General features: G+C 47.9%; 1 protein-coding gene across 18 annotated transcripts in view; it reads left to right on the top strand.

Annotated features, from left to right (window-relative positions):
• Positions 1 to 1673: 1673 nt before the first annotated feature.
• The window catches only part of FBRSL1 (fibrosin like 1), a 555468-nt gene continuing 537538 nt past the window's right edge, over positions 1674 to 19603 (top strand). For all 18 annotated transcript variants that reach the window (XM_072879771.1, XM_072879790.1, XM_072879783.1 and 15 more), the window contains exon 1: positions 1674 to 2056. In XM_072879771.1, the coding sequence (XP_072735872.1) occupies positions 1763 to 2056 (294 nt within the window). In that variant the 5' untranslated portion in view covers positions 1674 to 1762. The remainder of the gene's footprint in view (positions 2057 to 19603) is intronic.

A 19603-nucleotide genomic window follows, 5' to 3' on the forward strand; every position in this document is an offset into this window, starting at 1 on the left:
AGGGCCTGAAACGGCAGGGAAACAAGAAGGGAACTGCAGCCCCCTGTGTTGCAGAACCTGAACGAAACCTCAGCAAGATGGCCTGAAGGGGAGCAGGGGGTAACGAACAGGCATGATCTCCTGCCTCCATCCCCATGACCCTGGCCTTCACCCTCGGCCCCCTTGTGCTGCTCCATGTCCCGCCTACAGCTCTGGCTGCCCAGCTGCTTTGCCCCTGCACCCTCATCACCAGCTTGTCCCCTAACTTGTCCCTGACCCCCCAGATTCTTCCCTGGCTTATCCCTCAGCTCCTCCCGTGCCCCTCAGGTTGTCTTCGACCCCCAACTCGTCCCTCAGCTCATCCCTTGGCCCTGGCTCATCCTTTGACCCTCAGCCCGCCCCTCGGTTCATCGTCTAACCCCCAACCCGTCCCACCGCTTGTCCCCAGGTCGCCCCTTGTCCTCAGCTCCCCACTCGGTCCCTCGCCCCCGGCCAGCCCCTCTCGCCGCCCCGCGGCTCTGCCGGCGGTGCCCCCTCCATTTCCCGGGGCTCAACCGGCCCCGTGAGGGGGGCGGGGGGCAGGGGGCCCGCCGGGCCGCCCCCGGGAGGAGGTGCGGGAGCCGGGCCGGGGGGGAAACTTTTCCCGGCGGCGGGGCCGCGGCGCGGTGCCCCCTCCTCTCCCCGCTGAGGCGAGGCGAGGCGCGGCGGGGGGGGCGGCCGCGCGGCGGGGCGGGAAGGAGGAGGAGGAGGAGGAGGAGGAGGAGGGGGGGGAAGGGGGGGGGCCGGGGGCACGGCCGGGCCTGCGCCGGGGAATGACGCGCAGCTGGCAGCCCTGCTCATGCGCGGCCGGCCGGGCGGTGCTAGCGCCGCGTCCCAGCTCGGGGAGAATGGGGCGGCATCCGGGCAGCGCCGACTGAGCGGCTTCTGGGGGCCGGGGCTGCGCCGCGCCGCGGGCGGCCGGGCTGGGGCGGGCGGGCGAGCGCCATCCGGCAGCGGGCGGCGGCGGCGGGGGCGCCGCGCCGCGCCGGCGGGGGGCTGCGAGCCGCCGGCGGCGCCCGGCGAGGAGGGGTCGGCGGCGGCGGCGGCGGCGGGCGGCGGCGGCGGGCGGCGGCGGGGGCTGCCCAGGGATTGTCTCGCTCGCTCCGCGGCAAGAAAGTTGGGCGGCGAGCGCGGCGGCGGCGGCGGCCCCCCCGCCGCGGTGCGCGGCGGCCGGAGCGGGGCCCCGGAGCGGCGCTGCCCCCGGGGAGGGGGCGCCGCGCCTGGATTATCCCGAGCTGGGTCGAGCCTCCTGGATCTGCCTCTCTCTTCCGCGCCGAGTGAATCCGAGGTGTCCTCGTCCTGATCCAGCTATCTCCCCCCCCCCTGTTTTTTTTTTTCCTCCCCTCCTCTTCCCGTCTCTGCTTTTTTGGGGGGGTGGGGGGTGGGGGGGTGGGAAATTTGTCAAGGTCATTCCGTGGATTTAATATTTTTTGTGTGTGTGTGCCGCTCACCCCACCGCCACCGCCACCCAGCCTTGCTCTGTGGATTATCATCGCCCTGGATCCGAGGGTCTGAACAGCAGGATTTTTGTTGTTGTTGTTGTTGTTGATTTTTTTTTTTAATTATTATTATTTTTTTACGGGCTCCGGGGTTTGGAGAGGGGAAGCGGTGAGTTGGAGGGGGGCGACTTTTCTCTTCCCCCCCCCGCCCCCCGCGCCCGGCCTCCTCCTTTTTTTTTAAATTTTTAATTATTTTTATTATTATTATTATTTTTACATTTTTTTGATTCGCTGCTGCTTCGGCAATGGATGGGAAAATCCGGCAGAGCCGGAGGTCGAGGTCGCAGCGGGACCGCGTGCGGCGGCGGGAGGCGGCGGCCCGCGACCCGCGGAACCAGAGCCCGTCCTCGGGCTCCGAGAAGGAGCCGAGCCCCGGCAAGGAGAACGGCGGCCAGAACTGCACCGCCCCGCGGGGCCCGCCGCCCGCCGCCCGCGCCGCCCGGCCCCCGCGCCGCCGCCGCCGCGAGTCCAGCTCCCAGGAAGAGGACCTGATCGATGGCTTCGCCATAGCCAGCTTCAACACCCTGGAAGCGCTGGAGGTAAGAGCGGAGGGGGCCGGGGGGCTCTTCCCTCCTGCGGAGCGGGGGCTGGCGGGGGGGCAATGGAAGGGAAAAGGGAAAAAAAAAAAAAAAAAAAAAGAAAAAGGAAGCGCGGCGCGTTCAGGCTGCTGAATTGTGCAAATAGCAATTAACGTGCATTAATCCCGGTGTCAGCCCGGAGGGATCCCGGGGCTGCGGTCGGGAGAGTGGCGAGCCAGCCCGGGTGCTCGCAGCCCCGCTGGCAACTTGGTGCACCCCCCCTTCCCCAGCCCCCCCCTTCCCCCTGCGCCCCGGCCCCGGCTGGTGTGAACTATCACTTAGGGCAAGGCAAATGTTTGTTTGGGGCTTTAATGGGCTGGCGGAGGGCTGCAAAATATTCCTGGCGTGTTGGGATGGTCCGGTATTGTTGTGAATGGTGGAGCTTCCCCCTCCCGCCCCCCCCTTCCTCCCCCCCCCCCTCCCCCCGGCTCGTGGAGTTTGTGTTTGCATTGCCAAAATGTTACTTTATCTGTCTCTGGAGATTGTTAGCAAATGGCTAGTGTTTGACATTTTGTGGAAAAGAGATGTTTAAATGGATAATAATCCCTTGGTTGTAATTCCCATTTTTGAAGTAATTGAACAAATTCTTCATCTCTTGTTGACTGTACATATTTTTCTGGTGTTAATAGGCTGGCAAAAAATATTGCTTGTCTAACTTATTACAAACAATATTTGCTGAGCAAATACTGCCTGCCTTGTCTGAGCTAAGTTAAGCAGAGCAGGAAATTTAATATTTTCAGAGGGGCACTGACAAACTAAGACTTTGGCTTTTGATTTTTTGTTTTGTTTGTGTACAAGGGGAAGAAGTGAGTTGTCGAGAGAAAGCACCTAACAAGTCGCTTGACGGGTGTAATAACTTGAATTCCCAGCAAATATGAGCAACCCTGGTGCCTTTGCCCGCTTTCTTGGACACACCGTGGTAGAGCGTGGGCAAAGTTTTGGGTGCTCTCCCTACTTCAGATTTCCTGTCACTTGTGTTTCTATTAACCTGCGGTACAGTGACGAAGGGTTCTGCGCAGGCTAGTGAATAATCCCGGATTTGCCCTGGGATCTCTGACATCTTTGGCTCCGACTTTGAGATCCCATTTTGTCTGTGGGCTTCGCTTCTCCCCAGCCCACCCCTCCTGCCACGCAGGCCTCTGGGCTCTGGTGGCATCGTGGCTATCGGGAGGCTTTTGCTCATAGAACCAACTTCTCAAAGTCCCAGAGCCGGTCCCTCGGAGGTGTCAGCAGTAGCCTTGGCCACCTGCTCTGGTGTCGGGGTGATGAAACCTTTGCTTGGGCAGCCTGGGCTTCTGCTGAGGAGGGACATTTAGCCCAGCAGTCCCTGAGCAGCACTAGGTGTGTAGGTACCGGCGTGGGAAGGTGACTTGTGTTAGCTTGGCCATGGCTATTCTTTGGCCTTTCGCAGCATCATTTGTGGGGTGTTGTCCTAACGGGAAAGCCAGCTACTTTGTCGACGCAGCACTGATAATGAATGAGCAATTTGCTCTCCTGTGCCTCTAAAACAAGCCGTAGACATGTCTATATCTTTTTTATTTTTCTTGGGCATGCTCTTAGTCAAATATGCATCAGCAGATAGGTCCAATTAAACCCCTGAGTGTCTACTGAGCTGTCAGTGAAGAAAGTAAAATTCATCTTCCTGCAGAAATTTTCTACCATGATGAGCACATTATCAGGAAATAGAATTGAAATGATAGTGCAGCCCCTCTGGGGCTGATGGGGAAAACTCCGGGCTTTTCAAATGGGATAAGCCTTGTTGTCAAATCAGCCAAACCGTAACCTTGATAATAGGGTGCACGAGGATAGAAGGTGACCTTAAACTTCCGCCACCCCAAAGTACCTCTGTCCGTGGAAGCACTTCTGTTTTTTCTTTAGAAAAAAAAAAAAAATTATGTACAAGTCTTTACAAAACCGTCCCCTTTCAAACTCTTGCAAAACACTTCAGTAGCACCTGAAATTAATTGATTTCTACTGTATTTACCAGCACGCAAGAGAACGCGTGCACCTTGGCACCTCAGATGGTAGTCGGCACCTCGGAGGGAATCGTGCGAGCAGAATTCACCTGTTTCTTTTAGGGGCTGAACTAGGAGGTACGTTGTATTCCAGGTTCTCCGAGAGCCCTAACGATGGCGTGCATTTCGTAAATCCCGGTAACGCTGAAAAGGAGAGAACGCTCTGCATTGTGTGGAGTTTTCCAGGCAGCGCTGCCTTTGGCCGTGGGTGATGGCTGGCAGGTTTGATGCAGCAGCAAGGGAAGGGGATTATTAAGGCAAAACTGCTTTAAAGCAACATATGCCCATGTAAATGACTGAAACGGCAAGGGCGTTTTGCATGGTGTGGAGCTCTGTTCTCTACGGAACTGGACTGCAACAGGTGGTTTTCTTCTGCTTTGGAGGAGATTTGCCTTTCAGCGTGTATTTGTTTTTTAAGAGTACTTAAAATCTGCTGTGATGATATGTTGAAAATAAATAAGAATTTAAACCTTCCATGTTCGTGAGGGAGCAGAAAGAATAAAAGTCAGTATGCAGCCTAGGAACAACACTGAACTAAGAAAGTCTGTTTTATTTGATTTCTAATCCTAAAAGGAGCTTGTGTTGCATATGTGGTAGTTTGTTGTGATCCCTTCTTGTGTTCTTCTTCAAGGTTTGTTTGTCACTTGACGTTAGGGTGATCTGTGATTATGCTTAATAGGTTAGCTAAGCTTTGGGCTTTCCCCTGGAAATTAAATTTCTCAATGGTTAGGCAGAACTTAATGGTAGAAACATTGGGGAGAGGTAAGGTGGTTTTTTGTTTGTTTTTCTTTTTATCTCAAAATATTGTGAATTCCCCTTCCCCACTGAAGAAAACTCTCACCACTGCTGTTCCTGTAAATAAAGGGTGCTTTATAGAATAAATACATATGTTCTTCCTTCATGCTGACCTGGGGGTATGAGCAGTTAAGGTTAATACTGAGGGGTGGCTTTATGAAGTCTCCTTTAGCTCTTTGGTGTGAATTTTAAGCATTCTGGATTTTGATTTAACTTATGTGGCAATGTTTCTTTTGGCAGTTGTCATCGGAAAATACTGCATCTTGTTTCTGAGATACTTACTTGTGACTTGACTTATGGATCCCCTATCCTACCATCTTTCACATAGACAGAGTTGATTATGTATATATTTTCAATTAGGGAAAAAAAAAAAAAAAAAAAAGCCCACAGACAGACCAGCAGCAGCCTCTTTCTCTACATAAGAAGTTAAAACTTCCCCTTTCCCTTCCTTCCCCTGAATCTTCTTGTAGAAATCTGGCTCCAACTCAGGTTACGTGCAGCTGATGTGCGTGTAGTGGGGTTTTTTTGTTTGTTTGTGGTTTGTTTTTTTTTTTTTTAAACACCCAGCCACTGAACATGACTTTGGAGTTAACAACCTGGAAGCTTAGTTTGCCCTGACCTGCTGGCTTGGGGTGGTCAGCGAGATGGGCGGCTGCTGGAAAACCGTCAGATGATGGTGCTGCCCAGGAGATGGGTCCTGTGCGGGGGGCCAGAAAAGCTGTCGGGCTGAGAAACGGGGGATTTCTCGCCGCCTTCTGAAATGAATGGTACGTATGTGAGCATGTGTGTATATTCATTACGTTCAGACGAAGCTGCTAATTATTCTTGAAGGTGATTGGTGAATCAGAGCGAGAGAATCTAAATGAGTGAGTCGGTAGTTGAGGGCGCTCTCTGATCATAGCTGTTCCTTTCAAGTATGAAAAACAGCGCTAAAAGGGAACTTCATCAGAATGTTAATGAATGCGATCTTTGAGAGCAATTGTTCTCCCAAAGTAGTTGTAAAGACAAGGGGTTGTGTTTTCTTTTTGGCTGTTGTTTATCATTTTTAGAGATTCCAGCGAAGCTTTGGAACGCTGTATGGAAATTTTTAACTTTCCTGGTGTGCGTGCGTATGGGTTTTTTAGGAATGTTTAACCTATTTATAGAATCTCGCGGAGAATCCGCTCGCAATTGCGCGTGGAGTGACGCGTTGCGCAGAAGTAGATCCGCGAGCTGCAAAGAGGCAGACCTTGGCTTGGAGCACGTCCTGTTGAAGTGGTGATGCTGCCCTTACAAGCCGAGCTGGGGCCCAGCTGCGTCTGGTCGCAGACCCGAAGGAGATTAACGCTTTGCCCGCTCTTACTTTTGTTTGTATCCAGAGGTCTGGCAGTGCTAAATCACGGTTCCCTTCTCTGCTGTTTGCACTTGAGTGTAGCAGAGTTTAGAAAGCCTAATGGTGATAGTAGACTTCTGGACAGAATCCATAAGTTCTTCAGCTGTTATCTTGATAAGGCTGTTTTCACATGTGTGTTGTACACTGTGCTGTTACTGTTGCTCTGATCTCTCATTGATAAGAAAACCAGTGTATTTAACTGCAGCTTCCTGTTCCAAAGGTTTTGTGCTAGTTCCACTGACCTAGCTATGTAACTTCTCCTTTATCATCATATCTCTGCATATATACTTTGCAGCTTAGCTTTTTCCATAGCTAGTCTTATGTTTTAAAACAAGTTTCTAGATTTTTAAGTATTTTTTCCCTTCTACTTAATTGTCAAGTGGTGGTGTATCAAGTTAGTATTTCTGATGGCCAGTTATTCCTTAAAAAATGTGTGTTTAACCTCCGGAAAACTAATGATTTTCTGGATGGTGCTCTGAAGGCTCTAAATGCCTTTTGGTTTACCCGAAGGCTTGTTAGTCTCCATTGATTTGTTCTAGTAGTTGTTGATTTTTTGCATCTTGTCCGAAGCGGGTACTTAAGGTATTTCTGTTGTTGTTGAGGAATATGAGGTGGTTAACGCAGAGCTAAAACAGAGCGGCGAGCTCTGGAAAGCCCGAAGTGTCTGCTCAGTTGAGCCAGGAACCGAGGGGAGCTAGGCTCGCTGCAAACCACGGTCGGGTGGCGGGCAGGGACGAGGAAGGATCCAGCTCTCTTGTTGGAGCTGGAGTTCTTTACCTCATCAGTAAAACCTGCCGGGATCAACGGGCGTATTGTGCCCAGGAGAGCGAGCTGCGCGACAGGAGTGACCGTGTGCGTGGCACGTGCAGCCCCCGACCGGGACGATGCCTGCAGCCCAGGCCAGGGCACCCTTAGTGCATTTAACATGTCTGCGATGGCATTGGAGAAGGGAAACGGCTTGCTGACCTGAGGCTTGGCTGTGCAAATCCCAGGCGAGTCCAGGGGTCACCCTCCTCCCTACCCGAGGTCCCATTTTTAGCTCAAACTGCACTTGACCCTGTCTCTTTGGGTTTTTTGAAAGACCTCTTAATATCTTACCAGTTTTTCCAGAATAGTTTCCTGTAGCATAAGTGCTCAGCCTTTCTTCAGCGGTCTGAAACCTGGGGTAAAACATGAGACGAAGCTTGCTGAAATGTCAAGTGGACCAATCACCACAGAGAAATTCAGAAGATAAATTATAATTAATTAAAAAAAATTGAATATATCATACTTCAGAAATACAAGGTACTCTGTGTTGCACAGATAAGATTTTTTGATAGAAGGTATATAATAAAATTGGTGTTCCACTTCTTCCAAATAACAGATGATAGAGGATCCACCTTAACTTTTGCTTGCAGTAGTGCATTTGACTTCTTGTCTAGTAAGTACTGAAAACTTTGCTGTCCTCTCAGTATGCTGACGGGACACACTTTTAATCATTTATCTCGATTATTTCACAGAACGAGACTGACTCTCACAATGTTACTTTCCGGGAAAATAACAGTGAAGGAGGGAGCCTGGTAGGATGAGATCAGCCTGGCGTATTCCGCTTTGTTTCTTTGACAGACTCCTGCTTGCTCTGCAGAAGGGCTGATGTATCGCACAACTGTACCTCTTTAAAAATTCATACAGGTACAGAGATACAATACCCGGGCTGGAGCCAGTTACACTGATATAAAGGGTTTTGGGTGTGTTTTTCTTTCTCTTGGTAGCCTCCTGTCCTCCTGCTTTCTGTTTCTTGGTGTGAGGTGCTGCATTCTCCAGGCACGGCCACTGCAGGCTGCTCCCCCTGCATCAGGCTTTGCGAGACCTGGGGGGGCTTTGCGTGCGTGTAGATCCCAAGCCGCGTGTGCCCCTTGGCTGGGGACGGTGCTGCCGGAGGTGGGTGTCACTTCGGCTTCTGGAGCGGCTGGTCTTTGTCCTGGTGACACAAGCCATGGGGAACACCGTGTAGTTTGTCTCTGGTGCTGCAGCAAGTACTTGAGAGTGAACACTATCAGCAAAACTGAAACGCTGTGTCCTGCTTGACGCAATTTTTTTTTTTTTTTAAATAAAGATTTGTAATACAGCACGGAGGATGTGCGTCTTCCTATCAGTTGTATGCGAACATCCAGCTGTAAGTGAGAACAATTTCCAATTCACTGCACTTTAATGCCTCCAGTTTATCACGGTAAAGGTATAAAAGAGTTTTATGTAGGTGAAGTGGCTCTTGCTGTTTAAATATCTCCTGGCTGTGCTGCGTTCAGCACAACGGGGGCTGTGACCACTCCAGCCGGGCTCCTCACGTAGAGAAGAGAGTCGGAGCATTATTTTTCAAGGAGATGGAACAGGGCCGGTAAAATAGTCTCTTTTCCAAAACTAATGAACTGTTAAGACTACTGTTCAGATGGTGAAAGGAGAATCAGTCTTTATGTTATTAATCCAAAATGTTTAAAATGGAGGAGAGGGTTAAACAGCTCCCGGGCCGCCTAGGCAACACGTTTGGTTGTCGGTCCAGTTCCTCTGGTGTGAAGGATTATGAAAGCTGGGCAGGTACGAACTGCACCGGCTGCAGGGCTCTCCCGCCCTGCGCCCAGCCGGGCCAGCAGATGTGTTGAGCCCTAATGGCAGGTGAGTAAGTGCATGCTGATTTTTGTAGCTTAATTATTTTGCACTGAGTGACCGGATCCGTAGTTTGGAAATACCTGGTGAAAAGGAGCGCAGGGGCAGCTATGTATGTAGCGCTTGCATGATCCAAGATGAATGGAGAGCGTTTCCATTGTAGCTCTGTCTTGCTTCAAGCCAAAAAGGGACTAAACTTGAACAAAAGTTGCATCTGCAAGGTCAGTGGTTGGCATGGATAAGGGGATTGAAAGGATCAAAATGATTTCCCTGCGCTACTAGCTGCAAAACATGGGCTTATGGCACCATTCCTGTCTCTCCCTTTGTGCTCAGAGCAAAGCTTTTTTAATCTGGTACTGGCTATGTATAGTTGTGCTACACAGATGTGGCAATTTGAAGTCAAATGTTCTATTTTGGGGACTGCCGGGCACTGTCGGCAGGGCAAGGGAGCTGTGCTCGGGCTCCTCTCCTCTGTCCGAAGCCTGCCTCGCTCTCTTCTAAACAGGTTGTGATAGAGAGGCATTCAGAAATATATGTATATCTATAGGGTGCACTTGTGCCTGTGGTCTAAATGTGAAGTTTATAGTGTTTGCAGCTGGATATCATTGCAGTGTCTTCCTCTCCAACAGATGTTCTTTCTAGCTTTGTAAAAAATATGACTTATTGTTTGGTGGTTTGGTTTTTTCTTTCCAATTTTAAATATAGATTGATTTACTCTGATCTAGCATATCCCTGATCTAGCCTGTACTTAGTGAGGAGATGCTTAGGTTAGGAGGAAGAGTGCAGCCCAAGTTGGGAAGCAAGTGATAATTTCGGGCTTCTGGCTATTCAGCGGGCTGTGGCGTGCCGAGGGACGCCAAGGTCATTTCGTTAACCCCTCCTGTGGGTTAGTGAGGCTGTAGTTTCTTTCCTGGTAGCTCTTATTTGTACAGAGGAGCTAAAATTTTAAGGGAAGAAATCTCTCAAACCTTACAGTGACATCAAGTGCATCAGCTAATAAATGTATTATTGCTGTTGATTTTTTTGGTGGCTCACAAATGTCTCTTGCACTGCTGTCGAAGAGGATGTGCAGCCTCTCTATTCCACTCAGCCTGAGCACGTACTTGCACTCAGGGGGAGCGAGACTCAAGGTAGTGTGCAGCTAAGAGATGTTTATGGAATCAGTCAAACTTGATATAAAATAATTATGGTGTTTTGACAGCTTGTTAATAACTTGCAACCATTGGAAGAAATGGAATTATGGCGTTCTTGGTCCTTGATGGAACCTTGGCATTTCTTTCAGATTGTAAAGTTAAAGAAAAAATGTGAAAGCCATTAAAATAGTTGGACGTGGTGCTTGGGAAAAATGATGGGCCGCTTAATTGAAAAAATGCTTCATTCCGGTAGAAGTTCATGGCAGTTCAGTTCTGCCCGCTTGCCTGTATCTGTAATGGAGCAGGAAGAGGGCTGATGCCCCCCCAGTCTGTCTGGGAGAGGGTTTTGGGTGTCACTTGGTTCTTCATCTTATCTGCGAATGAAGTGGAAGGAAATCCTAGCGAGCATTACACATGAGGGAAAAGTCTTGTCACCTGTAATGACTAAAATCGCCTGAAGTGTTGCCAGCGTGTACTTTAGGAATCATATAATTATATGATTATTGAAAGAGACATAAAAGACCTCATGGCAAAAACCTTAGAAAGGGGGAGGGAGGGAATCCCTATGCAAATGAAGATACACAGAATTTGCTGTCTCTTTTTTTTCCTAGCTATTTTTCAGTCCAAAGCTCAGTAATTGCTTTTATGGGGATTACTTAATAAAACTGGGGCATGCAAAGGAGGGAGAAATTGTTTATGCTGCGTCACAGGGCTGGCTTGCAATCCTACGGAGTTGGAGTAAAAGTGGATTTTTAAAAGTAAAACTGCAAAGTGGGTTTTCTGCTAACAGAAAATAGCTATTTGTTGTAAAGTTATCCTACAATAAAAGTGTTTTGTGGTCTGGTGGTTAGCAGAGGGGTCCGGAAGTCGAGATAACGGGGTTTTCTTTCTGACTCCGCCACAAGTTTCCTCTCTGAGCAAGTCCTTTCATTGCTGCCTGCGTCACCTCGACCGCCGGTGCCATTGCTTGGGTACCCGATGGGAGGCTGGATTTGCCGCTCAGGGAAACTCGTGTCACCCCTCCGACTTGAGGGAACCGTCTCTCAGCCCTGGTATGTGCAACTGGAAATGCACGCTGGGCTCGTGCAGGAGGTGATGGGAGAGCCTCGGATGAAAGAGCCGCTGACACTGTCGGTGCTTAGAGCCACGGCAGCATTCCCTATGTCGCTGTGTGACGGGGTGGGGATGTGCTCGTCCGTGGTCGGATGCTCCCAGGGACGGGTTTTACGCAGGTGCAAACACAGCACGTTGCGATGCTGCTCGTGGCCGCGTGCTGGATGTTATAATGGGGAGCAAGTACGTGCATCGGTGTCTTCTGGCCTCGTTTGTCACGTCGGTAGCTTGCAGCCAAAGTCAAAACCTTCCTGTGTGAACTGCTAGTGCAATGTTTCCCCTCTGCCCCACCTCAGGTTCACGTGTGGTGTGTAAGCGTCTTTCACGTGTGATGTACTTGGTCAGTGCAGTACCCGTGCTGCGCTCCGGGTACCGCTGCAAGTGTAAATTTAGCATGAGGTTTTCCCGAGCTTTAGTTCTCTGTCTCCTCTTAGAGTTAAAATACAGGCCTTAACTTAGGGCTTCTTAAGTTCTCCTAGGCTTCATCAGTCCTTACTGATGCTCTGGGTTTATAATCTCCCTTCTCATAGAAGCACTCGTTCATGCATTTACTAGGAACCTCTCCTGATGCAGAACAGACCCGTATCTCAAGAGAGGTTTTGTTGCAAGATGGGCAAAAACCTCCTTCCTTTTTTTCTCAGACTTAACTAAAGTATTTGGTGCATTAAAAAAAAAAAAAGAAAAAGGAAAAAAAAAAAAGAAAAACCCCCCTGCCATACTGCTGTTAGTGTTGAGTTACTGAATATTTTGCAAGATCTCTCCAGGAAAAAAGAATACCATTTACCCTGGTGTTCTAGTTTGAAGCTAAATAGTACCAAGTTGTGGTGAGAGTTTGCTAATGTGATTTTTTTTAGCTGAAAATGACAATGGTTTTCCAACCAGATGGATTCTATAACTCGCCTGCTATCAGCTCATCCATCAAACTCCACAGATGTCTGTACGTTCATTATATGTGCACATTATATGTGCACATGGTAATTTTGTTGATTACATCAAACAAACTGATAACCCTATTCAAGCCCTATTAACGCGCCCTGGTGTGTGTTGGCGGCGAGGGGAGTGGGTGGGGGTTTTTCGTTTGCAGGTTGGCCCGCAGGTACTAGATGGGAGTTGGGAACTGAGCTACTTTCTCAGATCCTTTCCATTGCTATGGAGATGGCTGCATCTGCGGGGTCGATGTAACTTGTGGAGAGAGCCATTTTAAGACGACTTCCATACAGGCACTGATGTTTCCGATGCCGTTTGTATCGGGAAGAGGGTTAATGAAACAGAAATGAGAGCCTCTGGGCTGCACATGGTCTGTAACTTCATTTCATACAGCTCATGACTTTTCTTCCATGCCGATGGATGATGCTAAGTCACATAGGGTACGTGGCTTAGAAAGTAAAATTTTATCTGCGCCTAGGCAAAAGTGCTTGCAGGACTCGATCAGAAAAAGGTTCCCATGTTTGTTATGAAGTCATCTGTACAAGTTTTAGGCTTTTTGCAAGAAAAGATGATCTTTTTAACAGCTGTTGGATAGGAGGTTGTCTAGAGCCTCGTGTTAATGTCAAACTCGATTGCCTCAGTTAGAAAATGAGCTTGTGTTTTGGCAGGTGTGGGATGTGCCATTTCCAAAACAGAGGTTATGAACTGCCTATGTAAACGACTGTAAACTCCCAGGTGATACCTCAGATAAACAACTATATGTAGTTTGTTTTCTTGATAGGTTCCCAAGAATTATTTCTGAAGTTGGTCTTTTTTTAAAAAAAACCCCAAACTGTTTACACAAGCTGTTTCCAGACAGAGCATTTTTGGTTTCTCAGCTTCAGCCGTGTTGTGTCCTGAGAAATAATTAATGGCTTGTGAGGTCTCTGAGCCTATTGCCCGCTTGTCCTCCACCCAGGAGGAGCTCCGGGTTGTCATCGCTGGGCTTATGAAGCTCCTGGTCTCTAGGCACGTATTGCCCTTGTGCTGCAGCTTCCAGGCAAGCCATGCCACTGGATTTTAAGATCTTAAAATTCTTTCTCTTGATTATTGACATCTGTTGTGTTGCTCGGATGACGCAGGCGTGTGTGGGTTTCCCGGGAAGGGTGTTCGGGCCTCCCTGTTGGGCAGGAGTGAGGTCTTTGGTTTCCTGCTCAGTGCTTCCTGGTCAAAATATATCAGTGGATTTTCTTTACCACTGCCAAAATAAATGCTGCAGACAATCCAGGGCCAGGAATGTCATCATCATCAGGTTAGAGTTTCTTTCTGCCTGAAGGTCAGCTAGCTGTGACTGTTATTAAATAGCTGTTTGCTGATATGTTTGTGGTCTGCACTCATACACCATGGCTGGTTGCATGTCTTCAGTGTCGTGCTTGGCATAAAGATATGTGGCCCAAACAGGGGCATGTTTTATGATACTTCTCTGGAACTTTGTTTGTAAGGTCGGTACAACCTGTCAGGATATTAATTTGACCTCAAAAAGAACAGGATGTAAATTGCTGGTGTTTATATCTGTGTTAAGTACAATGTGCTATTCATCTAAAATCAGATTATTTGGTTTATTTAACAGTTCGTGTGTATTGCCAGAGAGATTGGTCCGTCCTTTTTAACATTTCTATAGCAATTGGCAGATTTTACTTCCACCGTTTACTGCGGTCGCTTGGCGATGAGAGGTTTGTGCACTGTACCGGCAGGACCGAAAGGCAACGCGTTTGTGCAGGGCGGTGTTGGGAAGCGAGCAAGTGACGTTGAGTTACAATAAAACGGGTAAATCCAAACGCCCGTCTCAGACTTCGGCCCCACCGAGTCCAGCTTTCAGGAGGTGTCAGACCCGGGCTGAATGGAAACAGGCAGCAAAAGCCATCAGGAGGCTGCGGGTGGGCTGTGGGGCCGGGAGCCAGGGAGGCCCAGCTGTCACCGCGGGCCGGGTGGGCATCTGCTTCGCCGGTGTGCCCGTCCTCCGCAGCGGTGGCCATGGGGCCAGCACCTGGGGACGGTCTTGTGAAGCGTGGTGAGATGCTGGAACGTGGGGCCTGCTCCAGCGTTAGGGCTGGTAAACGGGCAGCTTCTGGTGGTGTGTTTCCTGCAAGTAAATGAAGCTTGCCTTCATGTGGGGTGTTTCTTGGTTTGATTTTCATGTAATTCTGATTTTCTGCTAGTTACTGGTAGGTGAATTTTCAGTGTTTCAGTGTGCTTACCTGGGTAAAAAGGAGCAAGTACCGAGGAGGGGGAATAGATTTTTGTCTGAAGCGATAGATGAATTCTTTTTGTTCTTTTGCATCTCTTTCCTTTTGTGCATGTGTGTGTTAAAATTCCCATTCCCTGTTTATAAATGTTTAGCAGATGAAGTCACTGGTGTTTTTCCTAGTACTACCTTTGAGAGCTTCAGAACATAAGCGAAATGTGATTCTTCACTCGGTCTCTGCTGAGTACTGTAGGAATAATGAGTCTGTGCCTAAAGCATAAACCAGACACAAAAAGCATGCCAATAAGAATACAGACCTGGGGGGGGAAAAATACAAAGTGTAGCATATTTTACTAATTTTACTGGCGCATCCTCCTATATATTTTGGGGTTGGGAAGGGGTTAATCATGGTGTGAGACTGGCCTTTCTGATGGCAGGGAGCAGAACGGGAGTGTGGGGGTCCTCCGTCCCCGTGGCAGAGGGATGCTCTGGGGAGGGAGAGCGGCAGCTTGCGGCAGCGCAGGTGAACCGGTGTGCTTCTGGAAGCAGGGCTGGAAGTGAAACAGCGTGGGGAAAAAAAATCGGCTGGCTTTGTGTCTTCATGGTGATCAAGCCTTTTCGAAAAGAATAAATGCTGGTGTCTTGCAACGTATTCCTGATGCTGGTGAAAGGAACAGAAATGGGCTGGAGGTTTTCCCGACGGGCGGATCGACATCCCGTTGTTCGCGCTTCCCAGGCAGCTGCCAAACTAGAAACGTTCCAGTGTCTTTTTCTGGGGGCTGCAGATACCTTTCAAGAAGGTCAGAATTTGGGTTGCAGCTGAATTATAAGGTAAAACCTTTGCAGTGATGTACAGAATATTTTTTTAGCCTTTCTAGTTCTTCTAATACTATGTTTTCAAGCTTTAAAGCTGAATTAACTTTAAATATCATCTGTGTTTAACAGCATTTAATCTTTCTGTTTTCTATTTTGTTCAGCCTGAACAAAGAAATAGTGTTGTGTTCTCTGTAACTATGGTCATTGAAATGGTTTGTTTGTATTTTTAAATAAAAAATGTGAATTTGGGTGCCTAGTTACTTAGTGCTACTCCTTTTAATGTTGAAAGTTCATCCTTTGCCCCTGCTCTTCTTAATGTAGGTTTTCTAAACAGCATCTCAGAATGTGCGTCGAAAAGACCTAATTAGTGTTGATATTTCACTGTCTGGGCTTTTTTTAATAGGGCACCTGGGTATCAGCACTAAATGTGAAGAAAATTGAACCTATACCCAAAGTGAATGCATGTAATTTTAATGGCGGTGGGGGAAGAAACAACCCTAAAACTGCAGACTGAATTATTTGTTGGTGCGGTGTTTGTCCTGTGTTCGGTGTGCCTGGTGGAGGGAAGGGGAAAAATGGTATTTAATTAGTGCCTAAGTAATAACTTGCTCACTTAGCTTTATGGTTTTAGAAAAATCTGCCTAGGCAAACACATCCTGGCTGGGGCGGATATCTGTTTGGTCGATATTATTTTAAGTCCGATAAAGCATTGTTCACACCTTCTTGGAATGTAATACAGGAATAAACGGGAAACCCAATCTCCTTAGCACCGCATGTCACACAGACAGGCCGTGCTCCAATACAGGGATTTATTTCATGCATGGTGGCCTAGACATGAAACAAATGTGTAGAAAAGGGAATTATGTAAAATTGAAAGTGACAATTATGCAAACATTCCAGTTGAGGAAGAAGTAAATTCTCTTTTTCCATGTGCTCAGCTTCAGCGCTAACGAGCAGCCTGTTGGGGTTTTTGGTCTGTGTGTTTGTATCTGTCATCTCTCTCTCATCTCGGTTGCTGCTTGTTTCATTTTCTTTTTTTTTTTTTTTTTTCCCCGGTTTGACCTTATTTTCCCTTTTGTTCCATGGAGTCATTCAATCTTTGTACTGTGCGGTTTGTTTACCTTGCCAGAGAAAACGTTAGCACCCTTCCATTTAGGAGCCCAGGGCTGCTGTCCTCAGCCCCTTGCAGCACAGCACCGGGTCCTTCGCTCCGTACCGGGGTACAGGAACGTGGTGACTGACGGGGTCCAAATCCCTTCATTTGAATCTTCTTTTTTTTTTTTTTTTTTTTAAAGGGAGGGGAAGCTGGTGAGAGAAGAAACAAGCTGTGAAAATAGCTCTGTATTTAGACAGACACCCTTTCGCAAAGCTAAACGACTTGATCTTTCATGCTGCTGGGTAATTTCTATGCTTGCAGAAATAGGGAGAGGGAGCTGGGGCTGTGGCCGCTTTAATCTAACATAAGTACGTGTTTTTGGTGAAGGGGATGGTCCCTTCCTGCCCTGGCTGCTTGTCCCAGTTACCTCCCTCGTGCCAGCGCTGGCGTTTATGCTGCCAGGAGAAGTAATTCCCTGGTTCCCTGATCTGGCTCGCTGCACGGCCACGCAAATGCCCGTCTGGCACCGGGGCTGCAGGGGAGAGGGGCTGCTGAGCAGATGTGTATTGATTAAAGAAACCCTGCAAATATGGCCTGAGCCTTTGTAGCAGGATTATAGCTACATGTTCTTTCTGTGGTTTAGGTCATCGTCTAAGTTGAGGGTCCACTGAAATGGATGGTGTAAAATGATGATGGTGCCGGAATGACTGGTCTCGGTGAAGCTTGTGAAGTTGGGATGATGTGGTCATATACGGGGTAGTGGGGAGTAGCTGAGGGTAGAAAGGATTACTTGGAAAGATAAAACCTCACTTGCAATTTAAGTGCTCCAAAAACCCAGTTTCTACTTTGTTTTCACTGATTAGTTTCAATGTGACAGGGAGAAAGAAGAGACAAGCTTTTGTTTGTGCTTGGTTGGGTGCTTGGAGTGGATGAGGTATCTAACCCTCTTGATGGCAGAAGGTTAAAAGTAGTTCAGTCTGTAAATGACATTTGTAGCTCAGTTCACACAAGAATTCCTTCCTTTTAACCTTCTGTTCTTTTTTTCTCCTCATTCTTTCTGTACTGTATCCTGTGCATGTGTTGTATAAAGGAGGAGAAGCCTGTATTGGATGTTAAATCCAAAGAGGGGGGAAGAAGGAGCTCTTCTCATCAGTGTCATTTTCCTTGCTCTAATCCCATGGAGGGATTGAAGAAAGTGTCGGGAGGATAAGATCAGTGTTTGAGCCCAGCTAAATGCTGGCTCTGCTGCAGAAAATGGTTTTAATAGAGGCTGGTTGTGTGGGGAGGGTGAGAAAATTGCATGTAAATTGTGCAAATTTCTAAATAAAAAGCATTTAATTGCATTAAAAGAAGGGGAGGGACCCTCTTGTGTGCACATCAGAGACTTCAGCGAGCATAAGTAACCTCTGTGGCACAGTAGTCATTGACCTTGTCAAATCATGCCATTGGAGGTCATGTGTGGTGAAGTGGGTTGCCACAGGGGATTAGCACATCTGGGCAGAGTGTTTTTACATCTGAGCGTGCATGCCAAATCCCATCTCCAGCAGCGCATATGGATTCATCAGAAAACGATGGGAAAGCACCTGCAGAAATGCATGGGAGAAACCTGTCTGGAGCCAGGGGCTTTTTTGACCCCAGTTGTGGGAGAAGGGGCAGTTGGTTGTGCCGTGGACTCCCACCATGAGAAGATGGACTTAAAATTTAACTATAAGAAACCTGCAAGCTTTCCTCGGTAATCTCATAATTAGGTAGTCTCGGACACAGGACTGTCTTTTTGCCTTGGTTTCCCCTATAGTTTCACATGCACAAATGTTCTTTTACATCCTGCCTACAGCTGTTGGTTTGGTATGAGCAGGTACAGCTTTGTGCAGGTGGGAGGCTGATTTGCTTATGTACTTTTTAAGGTCAAGCACTTGTATTTTGGGCTGAAAGTATGAATAGAGGATGATGTTTTGTTATCAGTCTCAGAAGATAAGAAGTGAGGTGACAGTATATTGACTCTTACGTAGGACTTAACACTTACTGTTTAGATTAATGAAGATATTAGGCCCGTTTCACAGATGGGAATACCTGAAGCACAGGGAAAGCAAATAATTACTAGCAACTCATCCATTTGCTCTGTGCCTAGAAGAGAGAATATTCAAGGCTTTAACTTTCCTGCTTTAGTGAAGTGTTTAATAGAAAGCTTGCTGGCATGGCATCCTTGAATTCTAAGCATTTGAGTGTGAGGTTTTATACAGACCTGTCCTGCTTTGCCTCCTGTATCCTTCTGCAATTCTGCCTTAGCTGATTTAATTTCATATCCCACGAAGAAGGCATTAAAAGAAAATTGTCGATACTTCCAGCAGGAAAATAGTTGGTATCTTAGTAGGTAAAAGTGGCATTAAAGTTGAAGTTAGCTAGTCTTTGTGTTTGCCAATAAAGGAAACCATTTGTCACTGATTTCTGTTGCCTCCTGGATGAGGGGAGAAATGACTAATGCTTTGCTCCTGCCTTAGTTGTGAGGACCTGGAATGAAGCTGGTTGTAGTTACTAAAAGACTAAATGGGGATGGGTTTTTATACTTGTGCTAAATTTTTGGTAGGCAGGAAAATGTGAGAGTTCTGCAAAGTTATGATTTTGAGAAAGTACTGTTTGAATAACATCAGGAAAATGATGCTGAAGGTCGGTTGTTGAAGATAGTCTGTTTAGGAGAGAGTACCTGTCCTGATGGACGGTCGGGCTCACAAGTGACATTGGTGACAGACGCAGCGGAGATGCAACCCATGCTGGGGTTTTCAGTGCTGGTGGCTTCTAAGGCTTCTTCAGAGGATACCCAGTTCCCTACAAAGATGTGTTTAAGACTGCTGTGATTGGGTCTGTTTTTTGCAGTCACCTTTAGAAGTTGTCCCTTGACTTCCCGCCGGGGACTGCAGGGCACAGATTGAAAGTCTGGAGTTGTGTCGCAGTGGTGGTGGAGCTTGGATGGAGCCTGGGTTCTGCCGCTTCCCGCTTTGTTACAGTACTTACTGTACCATATTGCATCCAAAATACTAGGTTGGACTTGGAGAATTAAGTGGTGCAATTACGAAGCAGAGGAAGAAAACACTTATGTGGTGGCTGTGATAGATTAGTCATTTTGTACCTCCAAATAGCCAATTATTCCTCTGACTGGCTTTTATCTGACCAATTTGCATGTGCAGTCATGGTAACTGGTTTGCAGATTAGGCGCAGAATTTCATGTGGATCTGATGTTGCGTTTTGGTCTCATACGCGTAGTGCTCCCTGGAAGCAAAATGCACGGATGAGGGTTTCTGTGTAGCTGATTATCATTAGCTGCTTTGTATTTTTTCACTCTCAAAGCCTTTTCACACTCGAAGGAAACAAGATGGCTCACT

The sequence above is a fragment of the Ciconia boyciana genome, chromosome 15 (genome assembly GCF_034638445.1).
Source record: "Ciconia boyciana chromosome 15, ASM3463844v1, whole genome shotgun sequence".
NCBI lineage: Eukaryota > Metazoa > Chordata > Aves > Ciconiiformes > Ciconiidae > Ciconia > Ciconia boyciana.